General features: G+C 43.3%; 1 protein-coding gene across 5 annotated transcripts in view; it reads right to left on the reverse strand.

Moving 5' to 3' along the window:
* GRHL2 (grainyhead like transcription factor 2) overlaps positions 1-18,932 on the reverse strand; it is a 119,459-nt gene that overhangs the window by 71,105 nt on the left and 29,422 nt on the right. For all 5 annotated transcript variants that reach the window (XM_059672050.1, XM_059672047.1, XM_059672046.1 and 2 more), the window contains 2 exons: positions 10,355-10,550; positions 322-389 (listed from right to left, as the gene is read on the reverse strand). In XM_059672050.1, the coding sequence (XP_059528033.1) occupies positions 322-389; positions 10,355-10,522 (236 nt within the window). In that variant the 5' untranslated portion in view covers positions 10,523-10,550. The remainder of the gene's footprint in view (positions 1-321; positions 390-10,354; positions 10,551-18,932) is intronic.

The following is an 18,932-nucleotide window of genomic DNA, read 5'->3' on the forward strand; positions in this document are numbered from 1 at the left end:
GGGAGTGGCAGAAAACTCACCTCGGCAGTGGGCTATCATCTAACTCACCTCTAACTATGGGGACTTTCAGCCTCCTCGGAAGGGGGTAGGTATATCAAGAGCCTGCTCGTGACCCTTCAGATGCACAATCAAAAAAATGCAATTTTCTCTGCCTACTGAGAGATCGGGTTTTGGCCCAGACTCCCAAAGACAGTTAGAGGAGGCTATGACCCTATCTCCTATAGGTTAGTGCTGTTTGTTTGAAAAACAAAAAAAGGCAAACAAGAACATCAAACAAGAGATTTTTGGAAGCCAGGCATCTTCCTTTAACTAACACGGTACCTTTTGTCCTGATCTTCTTGGTTGTCACTTGCTTTGCTCACAGACAGCAGCCTCTTGTCCCGAGGAACCTGGGGACGTCAGAAACCATCAGTGAGACTTACATACATGCAGCTGTGACCATGTGCAGAGCTAGAAACCAATAGGAGCAGAAAAACTGAAACGGGGCACTCTCCAGAGGAAGGCGGCAGATTTGCTATAGCCAGGAGCTGGTTAAGGTGGAGTAGGTGCGACGACAGTGGACCAGACACAAAGGGGTGATGCTAAACGGAGGGCCACACAAGCACGATTCTGCTGTGCACTGCTGGCACGGACAACCGTCCTGAACCCGAGCCACTCCTCAGCCCTCCCCACCTTGGGAGGGGATGGGGGAAAGGAATACAATAAATGAAAGATGGATCTGGACATCTGTGCCCTACAGCAGACAGGAGCCATCTTGGAGTTACAACAAGCATCCTATTATGGAACAGGTACTGACCCTCTACTCTGAGGAGGGGCTGCAGGTGCTGACATGAAGGGGAGCAAACTGGGCAGGGACTGCACTGTCCAGTGAGGGAGCAGCATTTGGTATACCTGGACCACCCTTTACCACCCTCTCTACATAGTTCAGGGACCTGCTTCCACAGTTTTTTCTTCTAACACACTTTTATTGTCTACACAAGCACAAGGCCGATACACTGCCTGAAACATGATTGGAAAAGTACTACTTGGGAGAGGCGCACCCCACCAGCAGTTTCTGATCACCATCTATCACCCTACTGCAGCTCAGATTGTGTGCATATCTCCGCCATAGTGTTCACACATGGAAATAGCAGGTTTGGATTTGGTTGGTTGGATAGTTTGGGGGGGCAGGTGGGTGTTTTACTTTGTTCTTTCTAGATCTTCCTTCTAGCCAAACTCCTCTGCATCTAAAATGCAGTCCTCACTATTTTGACATAAAAGAGCATTTATGAGAAGTGTTTCTCTTCTGAATTCCCCTAGCAATTCTTACAATTTCCACTCACCTGGATTATATGCCAGCCCAGTCAACTGGACTGAGGAGACATCCTGGCAGGGTGGCTAAGGGTCAAGACCTACTCTGGGTTCAAATCTCCAGCTCTACCACTAACTAAACTCTGCCTCACTTTCCTTATCAATAAAACAGGCTTTATGGTAGCTTTAGACCTCACAGTTTTCAGTAAAATTAGATGAGTTAATTTTTTAGAAGCATTTAGATTGTATAATACAAGTATCCTATATAATAAAAGGCTAATATGCAAATAGACCAAACTGCAGAACAACCAAACAACCAGTCGCTATGACATGTGCTGACCACCAGGGGGCACGAGTGGAACATGGCGGGCATTGGCCACAACAGGATGGTGGAGTAGGTGAGTGGGGGCACCAGACCAAGGTGGGGTGCCAGTTTCTGTCATCGCGGGCGAGCCTCTGGTGGTTACTAAAAATTCGTTGCTCCCGCGCGTTGCAGTTCGGCCCAGCGCTTGCACCTGCTGCTAGCGCCGGTTCTGCTTGCACCCGCTGCCAGTGCCCGGCACTGGCTCCAATCGCTCAGTGCCATCAGCAGGTGTGAGCAGCGGCTGCTGGCCCCAATCACTCCTGAGGGCTTTTGCACCTCCCCCTGCTCCTGAGAGGTGATCGGGGCCAGCAGCCGCCACTCACACCCACTAGTGGTGCTGAGCAATTGGGGCTGGCGCCAGTAGTGGGTGCGAGCGGAGCTGACGCCATCAGCTCATGGGAGCAGTGGTGGGAGCAGGGCTGCCAGCAGACAGAGGACTGGGAAGTGTGGTGGGAGGGGCCAACTGAGGGCCCGGAGGATAGGCCAAGACCCGCCCCTGTTCCCCCTGCAGCCTCACAGCCCACAGTTCCTTTCAAGGTGCATGAATTCATGCACTGGGCCCCTAGTTTCTTAAATAAAAATAAAATAAATCAACTATAAGTTCTTCATTCACGTGTCAATGTTGAGAGTCTACATGCAACACGCCTGGCATTGCTAAATGCTGGGTAGAAATGAGATTAATAAAACATTGTTCCTATCATCTACTAAAGATAATATATAAACATAAAAATTTAATACACAGCACAACCATGTTCATAGCAGCATTATTCACAATAGCCAAAAGGTGGAAACCTCAATGTCCCTGTACAGATGAATGGATAAACAAAATGTGGTATATACATACAATGGAATATTATTCAGCCTCAACAATGAAATTCTGATACCTGCTATAATAAAAACAAGCATTAAAGGCATTACAAGCCCGGTTGGAGTGGCTGAGGGGTTGAGCTCGACCTATGAATCCGGAGGTCAGGGATCGATTCCCAGTCAGGGCATGTGCCCCAGTTGCAGGCTCAATCCCCACTGGGGGATGTGCAGGAGGCAACCAATCAATGATTCTCTCTCCTCATCGATGTTTCTATCTCTCTCCCCCTCTCCTTTCCTCTCTGAAATAAATAATATATTTTTAAAAACTTTAAAAAATAGATAAAGACCTTACAATAAATCCCATGGGACTTAAATCCACGTACTTCCCTCTGAATGCCTGCTTCCTGGTTCAGCCACCAACAGCCCTATTTTCTTATTCTTCTTAAAGAAGACGCTTTAACATTTCATGTAATATTGGTTTGGTGGTGACGAACTCCTTTAGCTTATTCTTGTCTGGGAAGTTCTTTATCTGTCTTTTGATTCTAAATAATAGCTTTGCTGGGTAGAATAATCTTGGTTGTAGGTCCTTGCTTTTTATCTCTTTGAATATTTCTTATCAATCCCTTCTGGCCTGCAAAGTTTCTGTTGAGAAATCAGTTGACATTCTTACGGGAGCTCCTTTGTAGAAAGTAACTGACTGCTTTCCCCTTACTGCTTTTAAGATTCTCCCTTTGTCTTTAACTTTTTACATTTTAATTATGATTGTATTTTGGTGTGGGCCTCTTTGTGTTCATCTTGTTTGGGACCTTTTGTACTTTCTGGACTTGTATGACTACTTCCTTCACCAGGTTAGGGAAGTTTTCTGTCATTTTTTTCAAATATGCTCTCTCTCTCTCTCTCTCTCTCTCTCTCTCTCTCTCTCTCTCTCTCTCTCTCCTCCTTCCAGCATCCCCATGATGCAAATGTTGGTATGTTTGTAGTTGCCCCAGATGCTCCTTCTACTATTTTCATTTCTTTATTCTTTTTCCTTTTTGCTGTTCTGGTTGGATGTTTTTTGCTTACTTATATTCTAAATTACTGATTTGATTCTTAGCTTCATCTACTCTACTATTGATTCCCTGTAAATTATTCTTCATTTCAGTTAGTGTATCGTTCATTTCTGACTGGTCCTTTTTTATGCTGTTGAGGTTTTCACTTAGTTGATTGAACTCTGCATCTAGTAGATTGCTTGTCTCCATTTTGTTTAGTTCTTTTTCTGGAGTTTTGTTCTGTTCTTTCATTTGGGACATGTTTCTTTGTCTCCTCATTTTGGCAGCCTCCCTGTGTTGCTTCTATATATTAAGCAGAGCTGCTGTCTCCCAGGCTTGGTAGACTGGCCTAGTGCAGCAGGTGTTCTGAGTCCACTGGCACAGCCTCCCTGATCACCCAAGCTGGGCACTTGAGGTGTGCCCCATGTGGGCTATGTATATCTTCCTCATGTAGTTGAGCCTCGATTATTGTTGGCACATCAATGGGAGAGATTTACTCCCAGGCTAATCAGCTGTAAGGGCTGGCTATGACGACCAACCACTGGCCACTGATCTCCGACCACAGTGGATCACCACCCCACAGAGCAGGACTTATTCAGTAGGGCTCTGATGCCTGAGGAGTGCGGCCCTTGACTGTGTCACATGTGGAGGTTGCTGGGTGGCACTACTTTGACGTGGTCTGAAGCTGTCCACTGTGTATGCTGGCTCTGGGCCTCCCCTGAGGTGCAGGCCAGGGCTAACTGCCACCTGTGTTCTGCCCAGGGCCACATGGCATGAACTACAAAGTGATCTGCAGATAGCTGCTACTTGTGGTGGGCTTGGAGGTGCCCAGGTGAGGCAAAGCTGCAAACCAAAGCCAGCTGCTGCTAGTGCAGGACTGAGCCACTTAGCAAGAGGGGGCATGCTGAGGCCAGATGCTACTTGTTTGAGAGATTTTAGGAAAATCTGAAGCATGAGCCACTGGAAACAGCTTGGGTGAGCCTGAAAGTTGGGTGGGGCAGGACTTCAGTGAATCACCAGGGCGGGGCAAACAGTGATAGCCAGGTTGATGGAGTGTCAGATATGGTGCCCGGCTGATGGCTCTGTGTGGAGGAAGGGCTCATCAAAGGAACAATGGCCTCTGCCAGTACTTCTGTATGGGAGAAAGCCACCCTCCCAGCTCTCTCACCTATGCTGAACAATTCAGTTCCTCCCTCTATGTTTCTGGTGCCTTTCAAGCTGCTGCCCCAGCACTGGAGCTCAGAGGGAGTGAGTCTGAGTTAGGTTGGTGCATTTGGAGCCCTTTAAGAAGAACTGCCTGGGACTCCAGCAGCATCAATCTCCCTCAACCTCAATCCCTTCTGGATTTTACAGCCAGAAGTTATGGGGACTTCTCTTCCTGGCACTGGAACCCTGGGCTGAGGGGCCTGGTGTGTGGCTTCTGCAGCTGAGATGTCCCTCCCTTTTTTTTAAAATCTATTTTTATATATTCACCCAAGGATATTTTTCCCATTGTGTTTTAGAGACAGTAGGAGAGAGGAAGGGAGGGAAGGAGGGAGGGAGGGAGGGAGGGAGGGAGGGAGGGAGGGAGGGAGGGAGGGGAAAGAGAGGGAATGATCGATATGAGAGAGATACATCAATTGGTTTCCTTCAGCACCACGAGCCCTGACCAGGTGGAGGATTGAACCTGCAACCCAGGTACGTGTGCCTTTGAGTGGGAATCAAACCCGCGACCCTTCAGTGCATGGGTCGACAGGACTGGCCAGCGCTCCCTCCTGATTTTTATCTGTCACACTTGGGTGTGGGACCAGCCTCTTCCATGTCTCCCCACTCCTATCAGTCTTAATGCGGCTTCTTCTTTAATTTCTTAGTTGTCGGACTACTATTCAGCCAGATTTCAGGCAGTTCTGAATGATGGCTGTTGTGTAGTATAGTTATAATTTTGATGTGGTTGTGGGAGGAGGCAAGTACCGCATATACCACCATCTTGCCCGGAAGTCCAAAAAAAATTTTTTTATGGTGAACACTGAATTGTGTATTCCCAAAGTTCATAAGTTGGTGCCCTAAACCCAAATGTGACTATATTTGGAAATAGGGACTTCAAGGAGGTAATTAAGGTTAAGTGAAGTCTTAAGCCCAGTAGGGCTGATGTCCTTATAAGAAAAGGAAAAGACACCAGGGTACACACACAGAGAAAAAGTCATGTCAGGACACAGCAAGAAGATGGCCATCTGCAAGCAAGAAATAAAGAGCGGTCTCACTAGAAACCAACCCTGCCAGCACCGTGATCTCAGACTTCCAGCCTCCAGAACTCTGAGAGAGAGAAAAAAATCCGTTGTTTAAGCCACCCAGTCGTGGCAATTTGTTATGGCAGCCTGAGCAAACTGAAACTGTATAATGGAATAGACATTAAGAAATGTACAGAATTGACCTGTGACCTTGAGTAAATCCCACTTAGTTGCCTGAACTATAAACCATATAACAGGATAGGGTTCCCTGCTGTGATCCTGTGGTGACAGTTTAAAAATGTAGGCGAAAAGACTTCCATTTCTTCTCCAAGGAAACACAGGTGGCAGATGATGCAGGTGATGCAGAAGGGCCTGGGGCCCAGGGCCCTGGAATGGGAGGCTGCAGTGGTTGGGTGCATGATGTGGCAGTGGCATCCAGGCCTGGGTCACTGGTCATGTTCAGGGCCAGGACTGGGGCCGCAGAGCTCCCAGAGGCAAGGCCAGGGACAAAGACGTGAAGGTCAAGTCCCTGGAGGAGATCTATCTCTTCTCCTTGCCCATCAAGGGATCTGAGATCATTGACTTTTTCCTGGAGGCAACGCTCAAGGAAGAGGTTTTGAACATGAAGCCAGTACAAAAGCAGACCCGTGCTGGTCAAAGGCATTTGTTGCCACTGGGGGACTACAATGGACATGTCAGTCTGGATGCTAAGTGCCCTGAGGAAGTAGCCACTGTCATCTGTGAAGCCATCATCCTAGCCAAGCTCTTTACTGTCCCGTGCAGCGAGGCTACTAGGGGAACAAGATTGGCAAGCCCCCCACTGGCTTGTAAGGTGAGCACCGCTGTGGCTCTGTGATGGTGCCCCCAGGGACACGGGCCTCATCTCAGCCTCCCCCCCACACACACACACACCCGCCCCTGCCCAAGAGGCTGCTGCTGATGGCTGGTATCCATGACTGCTACACCTCAGCCAGGGGCTGCACTGCCATCGGGGCAACTTCACCAAGGCCACCTCTAAGACCTACAGCTATCTCACCCCCAAGCTCTGGAAAGAGACTGTGCACCACGCCTCCCTATCAGGAATTCACTGACCACCTTGTAAAGACACACACCGGAGTTTCTGTGCAGAGGATCCAGGCTCCAGCTGTGACCCACCACATAATTCCATACAAGAAAAATAAATAAATAAAGTGAATTAAGCATGTTTTTAAAAAAAGACTTTAAAATGTATACAGTATAATACTGTGATATGCCGATGCCAGCTTCTAAGGACAGGGACCACCATTTCCTGAGTGCCTACTGTGTGTCACACACACGCCTCTCTGACAAAGCCCACCACTGTCCCCTAAGGGATAAGGCACTCCAGCCTGAGGAGTAAGGAAAAATGGTGTCGATCACAGAAAGAATCAGAGAGCATTCTAAAGAGGTAGTAAAAGTGTATAAAATTTAAATAATAATGTGGAGAGAATTATTACAATGACTTCCCAACGTTTTTCCTCAAAAACTAAACTCTTTTTAATTACATTTTTCTTTACTACAGAAGAGTCTATCCTCAATCTAGATTAAACTTTGTTATAACTTTAACATCAGCATATATAAACAGGAACATCCAAAGGGCTAAGGTGTGAAGATGATCATTTGGACACAAAATTTTGGGAAACAAGACTAACCCTTTAATGTTTTTAATGTTTCAAGCAAATATAGTGAAGCTTATATAAAATAAACAAAGCCATGTTATTATATTAATCTACAAAGGCTTAGGAAATACTTTATTTAAATATTTTATATCCTAAATTAGTAAATTAATCGTGGAAAATAATCATTCAACAGAAAGAGTTACACACTTGGCTACAAATGGAGTTTTATGAAAAGTCTCTACTCTGCATCTCAAAGTATTTACAAAAAGCAATATTTCATCTCCTTTAAATATTAAAAATGTACAACAGGCGAGGTAATCCAGGTGACATATTTACTAATAATTATTCTCTGGGAATTAAAATACATTGTTTCCATAAATTCTAATGATTTTTGTTTTGATCTATTTTTCTTTTTCATTAATACAAAACAATAACCCTCTAGTAAAGATATATGAAATTATGACCATTTCACAGTGATGGAATAAAATCTACTTTAAAAATGGAGCAATATATTTCTTCAAAATATATTTAATAGCCGAAACCGGTTTGGCTCAGTGGATAGAGCGTCGGCCTGCGGGCTGAAGGGTCCCAGGTTCGATTCCGGTCAGGGGCATGTACCTGGGTTGCGGGCATATCCCCAGTGGGAGATGTGCAGGAGGCAGCTGATCGATGTTTCTCTCTCATCGATGTTTCTAACTCTCTATCTCTCTCCCTTCCTCTCTGTAAAAAATCAATAAAATATATTTTAAAAATATATATATATATTTAATATATTTCCTCCTAGCCTCATGAAACTATTAACAACATTATTTTAATATAGTTATGAAAGTTGCAAAAAAGTTGTAATGACCCAAGTAATTAAATCAGGGTCATTTTAATGATGTGTTACTAGATTTTAAAAATTGATGAAACTATCAAGTTTTGACTATTTCTTTTTATCATGAAGGAAACGGTTTGTGATTTCTTTCTAAGGATGAGACCTTTTCGGAACATTATGTACTACCACAAATGTCCAATAAAGCTGAACCTTCAAGGACTGGCCTAGTACATGAGTCTAACTGATAAGTTCTGTGTTATGGGACCACCCTCAATAAATTTTGAAATTTTTACTCCAAAACATGTAGAATTCATCCTTGTATTTTTTCAAATGAGCTCCTCAGTCAAAAAAGAATTAAAAGTATAAAACAACCACAAACAAAGAAAAGGAGAAAGAAAAGCCTACCATGAAACCATCTTTGTTTTTCAGGCTCTTTTTGTGGGTTTTTTTTTCAGGCGCTGCCTGTTCACTGGAGGAAACTGCCCTATTTACATGAAATGTAGTTTAGGCTCTAACACATGCTTCCATCTCGAGTCCAAGCCCTGCAAAATTAAAATCCCTTCTTGCTATGTCAGCAGCCACGGTGGGAGTTCTATATCTTCCCAAGATGACTGTCAAAATCTGCCAACTCCACTCTCTTGGTAAGGGGGGGGGGGGGGGGGGAATCAACATAGATGGGCAAGGGTACCAGTGGGAAATCCTTCATATATAGGGCATCTCAAAAAAATGTATACACACACTTTGAATAATTATAAAGGCAGTGTTTATTAAAATACATTTCATTTTCAAAATTGAGCTATCAGCTGTTAAAGTGTGTATACATTTTTTGTGTATACATTTTGAAAAGATTCGTTTATTTGAGTTAATAATATCCTCATTCAATATCCCCTCAATGGCCTGACCTGTCAGTTACTCATATCTTGCCTTGCACCTTAGATAAGGCCAACGTGGCTTGGCTCTCACTCATCTCCCCACGGAGGAGCCTCCTGTGTGTTTTAATGGGGAAAATGGGAAGAAGCTGGAAGAGGAAGGACTAACTCGGTGGAAGAGCAGGCCCAGAGTTGGTGGTGTGTGTGTGGGGGGGGGGGGGGGTTGAGGGGGGGTTGGGGGGGGAGGGGCAGATCTTTGGAAAGCATGAAAACTCTGGTTTAGGGGCGGAACAGGGACAACTCAACTTGGAAAAGTAGAGGCTGCTGAAAGGAAACAGGAAGTGGTAAGCAGGAAGGAAATAGGAAACCAAGGCTGAAACTTACTGAAGGAAAATGGTTTCTCTTAGGTTATTTTCTCATGATAGGGGGAGGGGGATGTGGGCAGTCAGTTCTTATTCTCAACTAAGAAGTTTACTGTGCCCAACCAGCCAAATAAACACCACCATTCTCACCTTTGAGCCAAATCCCAGCATTAGCCAATACTGTTTACAATCAAAGCAGCAATAAATCTCCTCATTCAGTAAATACTTGCTGATTTTTTTACACTTCACTGGTTCTAAGGGAGCAGGTCATACCAGATATATAGTCTTTTATAGTTGAGACAGATCACTGTTTGTTGTTTTATTTCTTGAAATACTCCTATTTTGAAGGTATCGTATGGAAGGTATTTTTGTCATATAAGTGTATTACGCCTATTTTATTTTAAGGGTCCTTCAAAATATTTAGTACCCACCAAAACAAATGGAAACAGAATTGTAACAAGATTTAGGTTCTGAAATGGCTACAAAGGTCTACCCCAAAAGCATTCATTGAAATATTCCTTATAAACCTGAAAAGTCTAAAACCCCTGAATGTTCTTTATAAAATAGAAATCTAAAAGCAGCCTAAATGACCAACAACTGAGCAATCACTAAATTAATATAATTAATATTACTACACAATGTAATATTCTTAATCACTAAAAACAATAATCAAGTTAAAGTGTTTGCAATATGACATGGAGTAGGAATTCTATGTAAATAAGATGTTTGCATGTGAACAGAGAACACAGAAGTAATTATCCCAATGAAAACTGCCTCTGGTGGGTGGGAAGATGTGCTTCATCAATGGGAAATCAGTGAGGCAATGAGAACAGGAAGAGGCTGAATTCCATAGAAGTGTGGAAATACTACCTGTTCTCTGGCCTGGGATAAAGGCTCTGTCCTTCTTCTCACACTGAGGGGAGGCCCTGGGGGCTGAAGAGGAGGGAGGTGGGGCTGCAGGATCAGGATCTACCTTGTAGTAGTCATACAGAAGGCCAAGGGCGGCAGCGCTGTCCTCATCACCATTAATGCTCATCATCGCCTTGGTGGCTGCCGTCAGGGGATTCTCCAAATATGACTTCCAGGCTTCATCCTCACTAGTGTAGGCTCTTCGGGTGTTGAACGGAGGGTCAGTGGGCATGGGCACTAAGGCCACCAGTCGTTTATTACTGTAAAAGCAAAAAAAAATTTTTAAAAATGAGGTTCATTATCAGAGAAATATTCCTTCCCCGCTAACACTATACACATTCTATGGTTAATTTGTACTTCCCCAGAATGGAGGGCAAATGAAGATTAAAACCAAAGTGACTGCCACATGGCATTGATAAAGTCCCTGGTTTATATTGTCACTGTCTATGAGAAGTAATAATGGTCTTTGAAAGGTTGTATAAGTAGAGGAAGTTCATTCCCCTCACACTTGGTTTTTCCATATCCAATTATTCTAGGAGCCAAATCATTTAATTTGATTATTCTTCATTAATGACTATTAGAGTGAAACCCTCTGAGGAAGCAGGTTTCATTTCGTTCTGAGTTCTAATTAGAAATATGTGCAATACATAAATGTAATCACACATTAATGATTACTAAAAATTGTCTCATCTAGTTTAATCTACATGCGAAATTGCTAGGGAATTAGAGGCTACTGCAAGTCTCTTAATTAAAAAGGCTATGTAAGCTACTCTGCAAACAAGACCCGTCGATATGCTGCATAATGAGAATAAGAAGCAAGATGATGAGACAGTGCTGCCACAGAATCCTACTATACAGTAAATGACATAGAAGCTACAGGATACAAAAATCATCAACGGAGAGTGAGGAGTGTGTCTAGAGAACTTGCAGTAGAGATTTCAGTAGAGAACTGACAGAAAGGGGCTGGGGTAAGCATTTATTAACCCTGACCAAGCCAAACTTGGGTAAAGCAGCAATTGACAAGCAAGGCAATTTCTTAAAGAGGATGTGACAGTGGCTCAAGTGTCCAAAGACCATGACAGTCCTCAGCAGCTCCCCGGTCAGGGCCCCAGCTGTCAAGTAAAGGAGCCTAGAGAGGCGCTGGCACTCATCTGCTGGCCCTCTTTCACTTGTTCATGGAAATGGAAACAAAATGGAACAATGAGGCACTGTATTTCAGTAACTCCTACACCCACTCACTGTGACAGGACAGGACAGGTGAAGGCCATCACTGTACTAATCAATGGAAATTAAGCCACCAAGGGCCTCTGATGGTCATTCAGTTCTAAAGGAGGTCCCTTTTCGCTGACGTGCCTACAGGACTTTGCAGGGGTAGATGGTCTCTCAGCTCACTTTGTGATGGAGAGCTGGTGTGAACCCACAACAGTGTGTGGCGGGTCCTTTAGGTGCTGGCCCGGTGCCATGCCCTGGTGTAAGGCCAGAAAACAACAGTGACCTTGGTAAGATGTATTTGGGGGTGGGGGTAGGAAATTCACAACTAGCAGGAAGGAATCTATGCAACATGGTCTTTAGGCCCCTGATTTGCACTCTTTGTGCCAGTGGTTTGGTAGAACTGATTTAGAACAAGAGAGAGGATGTTAACCCAATTGCAAATGAATTGGATTAAAAGGATATAATCAAGTTTCTGGAAGGCAGTGAGAAAACCCCTGGTGGAAGGGTTTGTCCGCCATTATGGGAATGGCATAGACCAGTGATGGCGAACCTCTGACACGCGTGTCAGAGGTGACACGCGAACTCATTTTTTTGGTTGATTTTTCTTTGTTAAATGACATTTAAATATATAAAATAAATATCAAAAATATAAGTCTTTGTTTTACTATGGTTGCAAATATCAAAAAATTTCTATATGTGACACGGCACCAAAGTTAAATTAGGGTTTTTCAAAATGCTGACACGCCGAGCTCAAAAGGTTCACCATCACTGGCATAGACCCTGAAAGTGAGCCCTTGCTCACCACTTAAGGTGGCGGAAAACTGCCTGAGCTTCAGCTTCTTTGGGCCTCAAGTCAGAACAGCAATGCCCACCCTACTGACCTCACAATGTGATTGTCAGAATAAAAAAAAAAAAAATAATGGATAAGACAGAGTTTTCTAAACTGCACAAGCTATGCAAGTAACAGGTATTACTGTCACTGCACAGTTCTATGTTCCTGTAAAGTGTGTGGGTATACCAATTTTTGGTAACATTGATTATAATTTTAAAGTGCTAATGAGAATCATTAATTAAAGGGAAAATGAAGTTGTCATTTAGCAATAGCCCATAAGTATTTATTAAGAGCCCAATAGGTATCGGACATCATGCTACTTATAGAGGAGACAGTGGTGAATGAGATAGGCAGTCGCCCATGTAGCCTGCTGTCCAGTGGGGCAGAGCCGGTACCACAAGAGGGATGAATGGGAGAAGGGAAATGGATGGTGTCGTGAGGGTATGTGATAGAGGGGACTAACCTAATCAGAGAATCTAGGAGGAATGGAAGTGTCTACAAAGACCTGAAGGATAGGTAGCAATGTGCTGGTCCCTGCTGAAATGGGCAGATGTGGGGAATATTTCTCAAGGCGAAGAATTCTCTGACAAAAGGAGCACATTTGTATTATCTGCATGCTTTGATCTAACAGTAAAATAATAGCATTTCCGTGTTGTAACAATTGTTATTCATTTAGGATAAGGTTGGACTTGGAGACAGAAATGTTGGTGGGTTGGACCTGGAGAGTATGATGCTAAGAGAAATAAGCCAGTCAGAGAAAGACAAGTATCCCATGATCTCACTCATATGTGGAATCTAAGGAACAAAATAAACTGACAAACAAAATAGATCCAGAGACATGGAAGCATGCAAGATACTGACGAATCTCAGAGGGAAGGGGTGGGGGTGGGAGGTGGCTCAGGAAGCGATTAACCAAAGAACTTGTGTGCATATAAGCATAACCCATGGACACAGACAATAGTGCGTGCAGTGAAGGCCTGGGGAGGGGGCGGGAGCTAGATGGAATGGGTCAATGGTGCGGGGATGGGGGGGGATGGAATGGGACATCTGTAATACTTTCAACAATAAAACTAAATTTTACAAATAAATTAAATAAATGAAAGTCTACAGAGAGAAAAAATTACGGCAATGTCACCACCTCCCCTTCCACAGTTGTGTAGCTGGGGCCACCCTGGGTTCCTGGTCTGCAGCCTTTACCTAAAAGGTGAAATAGAGGATTCGGAACCCTAACCATTGCCCATGAGAGCCCAGGCATCACGCACAACTCTAAAAATGCTCGGTTCTACAGGAAGGAAGGAAGCGCTTCATGTGATTCACAGTTACCTCACTATCGAAAAAGAGGAGGATTTTATTCTGTTTCAGGCCTACGAGAAGCAGTCATTGCTGGGGGAGGGGAGTGTTAATGACAACACTGGCTGATTTCCAAAAGTTCAGCAGGAAGTGCCAGAGGGAGGGATAAGAGCCAGCTCTTGAGCTACACTAAGTAGTGTCCTGATTCACTGGAGAGATTTTCCCTTGAGTCTTCCTTCTTCAAGTCCCTGCTCCCTCCTGCTGAGCTTCCTGGATTGCTGATTTCATCTGTCCCCAGCACAAATGTTCCCTCATAAACTTAGATTCATCAGCCTTTCCCCTATGATGAAATGGTTGATGAGTCCTTGCCTGGTCAATGGAAAGAAAGAGTCTGGGAAAGCACAGCTTGACTCGTTTCTTTTCATATTTCTGATGGCCGAAGGAGCCTTTTATGCTCTTCCCTTTAACGGGAAATGACTTCAGTATTTTTTTCTTCACAGATTAGAATCTCTCTGGTACAAAGCACTGTGGAATAAAGGTTGGTTTTATAACAACAGAATAAGCTCTCTGGTATAGTGAGCAAAAGTCCTGTTAAAAAAGGAACGTTTCACAGAGCAGCTTTTACCAAAGTTTGGAACAATTTCTGGAGTTGGTTTCATCATTGTGCTAACACTGCTGTGATCAACTTTTTCAGTATCTTTTGTGTAGCTTTAGGCATGTTAGGTTCTGGGTAGCCTCAAACACAGAACTGTAAAGAGCAACTATAGGCCTTGTTGCTGTGGCTCAGTGCGCTGAGCATTGTCCCATGCACCAAAAGGTCACTGGTTCAGTTCCTGGTCTGGACACATGCTAGGGTTGAAGGCTCGATCCTTGGTAGGGGGTGTGCAGGAGACAGCCAACTGATATTTCTCTCTCACACTGATGTTTCTCTTTCTCCCCCTCTCCCTTCTTCTCTCTCTAGAATCAACACAAACTTTTTTTTTTTAAAGAGCAACTATAAACTTGATCTCTGATCCTTCTCTGGAGAAAAGTCTAGATCAGTGGTTCTCAACCTGTGGGTCACGACCCCTTTGGCAGTCAAACGACCCTTTCAAAGGGGTCGCCTAAGACCATCCTGCATATCAGATATTTACATGACGATTCATCACAGTAGCAACATTACAGTGATGAAGTAGCAACGAAAATAATGTTATGGTTGGGTCACAACATGAGGAACTGTATTTAAAGGGCCAGAAGGTTGAGAACCACTGGCTAGAGATGAATACCTGAGTGCTCATAGCAAGGCTAAGGCTGTATTAGTTCATACATAAAACTTTTTTCTCATTTGTTTTCTTTAATCCAATACTTCATTTTGTGGATGTTGAGAAAACAGTTGAAAGGTGAGTCATCAGCGTTAGTAGTGAAAGAGGTGGAGCAGGCATGTGACTGAGACCATTACCAACAAGTCAAGAAAAGCTCCAGATCACTCCGTCAGAGACAACCTACCATCCCCCACCCCTGAGCATTGATAACAATCTAATGCAGGAATGCTTTGCTGGAGAGAAGTATATGAAACGTAGCATACAACGTCTTTATCTCCTAAAAATATGTATAGGAATAGTCGACAAACCCAGAGATATAGCCATTTTACTTGGAATCACAAAACAAAAATGAGGAGAGTGAATTGTTCACACAAATTATCACTTTCAATTCATTTCTCATCATCCATTTCTTTCATAATTCCTAGGAGGGAGTGGTTTAGGAGTGTTGTTTATTTTTTGGTGTATTTTTTCTAGGGGGAGGGTGGTTTTGGAGTTGAGTAAACCTCAGTTTTAATCTTGGTTGTGTCCCAGTGATACCTCATAGAGTTTTCCCTCCCACATGCTGGGGTCCAACCCCAGCAGGTCCAGGGGTCCCCAAAGGTGTAGACGGAGTCGGCGAAGAAGGAATGACACAGAGACAGTGTTCAGTTGATCAGCAGCCTAGCCAGGATCTCCAGCCAAGTTCTGGTCTGGATCTCCAGCCAAGTTCTGTTCAGGGTCTCCAGCGAAGTTCTGTGTCCATGTTCTCTTGCTAGGTTCTCCAGCCAGGTTCTGTCCAGGTTCTCCAGCCAGGTTCAGTCACCAGGTTCTAGTCAGGTTCTCTTGCCATGTTCTATCCAGGTTCTGTAGCCGGGTTCTGTCTCTAGGATCTTCAGCCAGGTTCTCTTGCTAGGTTCTGTTGCCAGTTTCTGTTCTGTCTCTAGGTTCTGTCTCTAGGTTCTGTCTCTAGGTTCTGAGGCCAGTTTCTGTCCAGGATCTTTTGCCATGTTCTCTCGCTAGGTTCTGTCTCTAGGTTGTGTGGCCAGTTTCTGTCCAGGATCTTTTGCCATGTTCTCTCCAGCGAAGTTCTTCTGTCTCTAGGTTCTGTGTAGGTTCTGTGTCTAGGTTCTGTGTCTTGTTGTCTTGTTACATCTGTATTTATACTAGTTGATTTTAATCCTGTCAATTTCTATTTTAAAGGTTAGGGCGTTTCTTATCTCCATTCCAGGGAGTAAAGATTATGTAGCTTAAGCATGATTGTTCGTAGTTAAAGTGATTAATTACCCGCCTGGCACTTAGTTAAGGAGTTTTATTCCCTCCCTAACTTCAGGGGAAAATCCCTACCTGGGGAAACAACCTTTCTCAGAGAGGTGACCTTGGTTAAAACACATAGTGACAAGAAGGTGAGCAAACATATTAAGAACATTTGCCATATATGCCAGGTCCCTTGAAACAGCAAGGATGGACCGGCTCCCGGCACCCACATTTTTCCAGAATTGCCTTATATGGCTAATAGCATATGGCAAAAGTGGATAGCATGGCACTTCTGGAATTAGATAATAAAGTCTCCAGTTTCCATTTTGGTAAATCTCAATCTCTCTCTATCTCCACCTCTGCCCTCCACCTCTACCTCTATCTCTCTTTCTCCAGGAAAAACAAACTGACATATTGTGGGGAGGAACTGAAGCCTTGACCTGAGAACGGCCAACAACCATCTGAGTGAGCTCAGTAGATTCTCCAGAGTAAGGCTTACATCAATCATAGTCCCAGATGGGAACTTCACTACATTTGAGAGACCCTGAGCCAGAACCAATCAGCTAAACTGCTCTCAGCTTCCTATCAAGAAACTGAGAGAGAATACATATTTGCTATTTATGCTGCTCAGTTTTGAGATATATTACACAGTAGTAGATAATTAATAGCCTCCTAGTAATTTTCCCTGCTATTACCATCCTTCCCTCCATTCTATTCTCAACAATACTGCGTCTAGAGAAATACCAATAAAACACAAGTCACATCACGTCACTCCATGCTCAATCCTGTAGTGACCCCCCATTTCCCTCAGAATAGAAGTTAAAGTCCTTCCAATGGTCTACGAGGCCCTACAGGATCTCACCTCTCTTACTTCTCTGACCTCCTCTCCTAATACTTTCTTTGTTACTCATTCTGATCCTGCTACACTGATTACCACATCTCTCTACCTGAGGGCCTTGGCTCCAGCTGTTTCACCTTCTTGGAATGTGCTTCCCCACAAATACCTATGGCTAACTCCTATTTCCTCTAACACAAACCTCACCTCACTGAGACTTATCGTGGCCGCCTATTTAATGTAGTGACCTCTCCACCCATTTTGGAATTTCCAGTCCCTCTAGAACAGCGGTTCTCAACCTGTGGGTCGCGACCCCTTTGGGGGTCAAACGACCCTTTCACAGGGGTCGCCAAAGACCATCGGAAAACACATATAATTACATATTGTTTTTGTGATTAATCACTATGCTTTAATTATGTTCAATTTGTAACAGTGAAATTGGGGGTCACGACAACATGAGGAACTGTATTAAAGGGTAGCGGCATTAGGAAGGTTGAGAAGCACTGCTCTAGAACTTTCTATCTCTATGATCTAGCTCTCTAATCTTTCTTTCTTCCCTAGCTGTCGCCATCTTCTAACATTCAATGTAGCTTCCTTATTTATTGTGTTTGGTGCTTATTGTTTGTCTACCCTCATGAGAATGTATTCTACACAAGAGCTGGGATTCTTTATTTTGTTCATGGCTACATCACACTTTGAACTGTGCCTGCCACACATGTGGTGCTCAATTAACATTTGTTGAATGAGTGAATAAAAGTTCACTGAGGAATTTAAGTAAAAGTTGGGGTTCCAAGTACTATGAAAGAAATGGGGGAGCTATATTTTTCATGTTTTGATAAAATCAATTTACAGAATATTTGTAAAGTTGGTTGTGAGCTATAAAGTACTATGCAAACAAGTTGCCTTATTATAAATTTACTTCACCAACCATTGATCCTATTTAAATTTTGTCTCAAGTCCTAATGATCGCCTTCAAATTAAATAAATGATATTTCATTTTTCTATTCTCCATAAATGTGAGCTACAGTACTAGAAAACCAAGCAAATTTACATGCAAACCAAAGGAAAGCAAGAGGGAAAACTGAATCCAACCAGCAAAGGTCTGCTATTCATGACCCTTCCTCCCACCTGTTGTCCATTATTCCCAACATTGACTTGAGTTAGGGGAAAAAGGACAAGCCACTTCCCTCTCTTTAAGAAGTGAAACCTTTATATAATTTTCACCCAGGATTTTCGCTATGTCCTCTACCTCAATCTCCTCCTTCCTCCCCCTGCCCCCACATCTTGTTCTCTCTCTCTCTCTCAGCCTTTATCTTGATGTACAAATTTTGTTCTCCAAATAGAGTATCTTATCTTTCTTTAACAAGGAAAATATTCTAATTTATTTTAAAACTAATATCTCAGGTCAATGGAATATCTTATACTCTGAGTTTTCAGCACTTGGGTTTAGTCTTCATCCACTTCAGTTGCTTGAGACTGAATCTACTGTAGCTGATTGCTGAAATATAATCATTTCAGTTCCCCAGCAAAGGGGGGGGGGGGGGGGGGAGAAAGAGAGACCATATTCAAAAACTAAAATTAATAGCAAAGTTTCAAAGAAGTGATTATTCTTTTCTTTTCTTTTTTTTGAATCTTAGCATTTTCTCTATTAACAGAATAAGATTTTCAAATGGAAACTACTGAACCAATCATCCTATTTAGGGTTAATGTCACAATTTAAATGTCAATGATGTTAGTCATTTCACTGCTGACTATCTTTAGTAATAGCCCTCCTTTTGGTGCTTGCTAGAGGCAAATCACAAGAGATAACAGATACTTTCCATGTAAGAACAATGGTTGAAATTTATTAGGAACTTTCTACACTGAGCATTTATCCTTAATGACTCTAACCTTTTGCCATTGAAAAAAATCCATCCTTGTAAGATTCAAGGGAAATGAA

Source organism: Myotis daubentonii, chromosome 17 (assembly GCF_963259705.1).
Source record: "Myotis daubentonii chromosome 17, mMyoDau2.1, whole genome shotgun sequence".
Lineage (NCBI taxonomy): Eukaryota > Metazoa > Chordata > Mammalia > Chiroptera > Vespertilionidae > Myotis > Myotis daubentonii.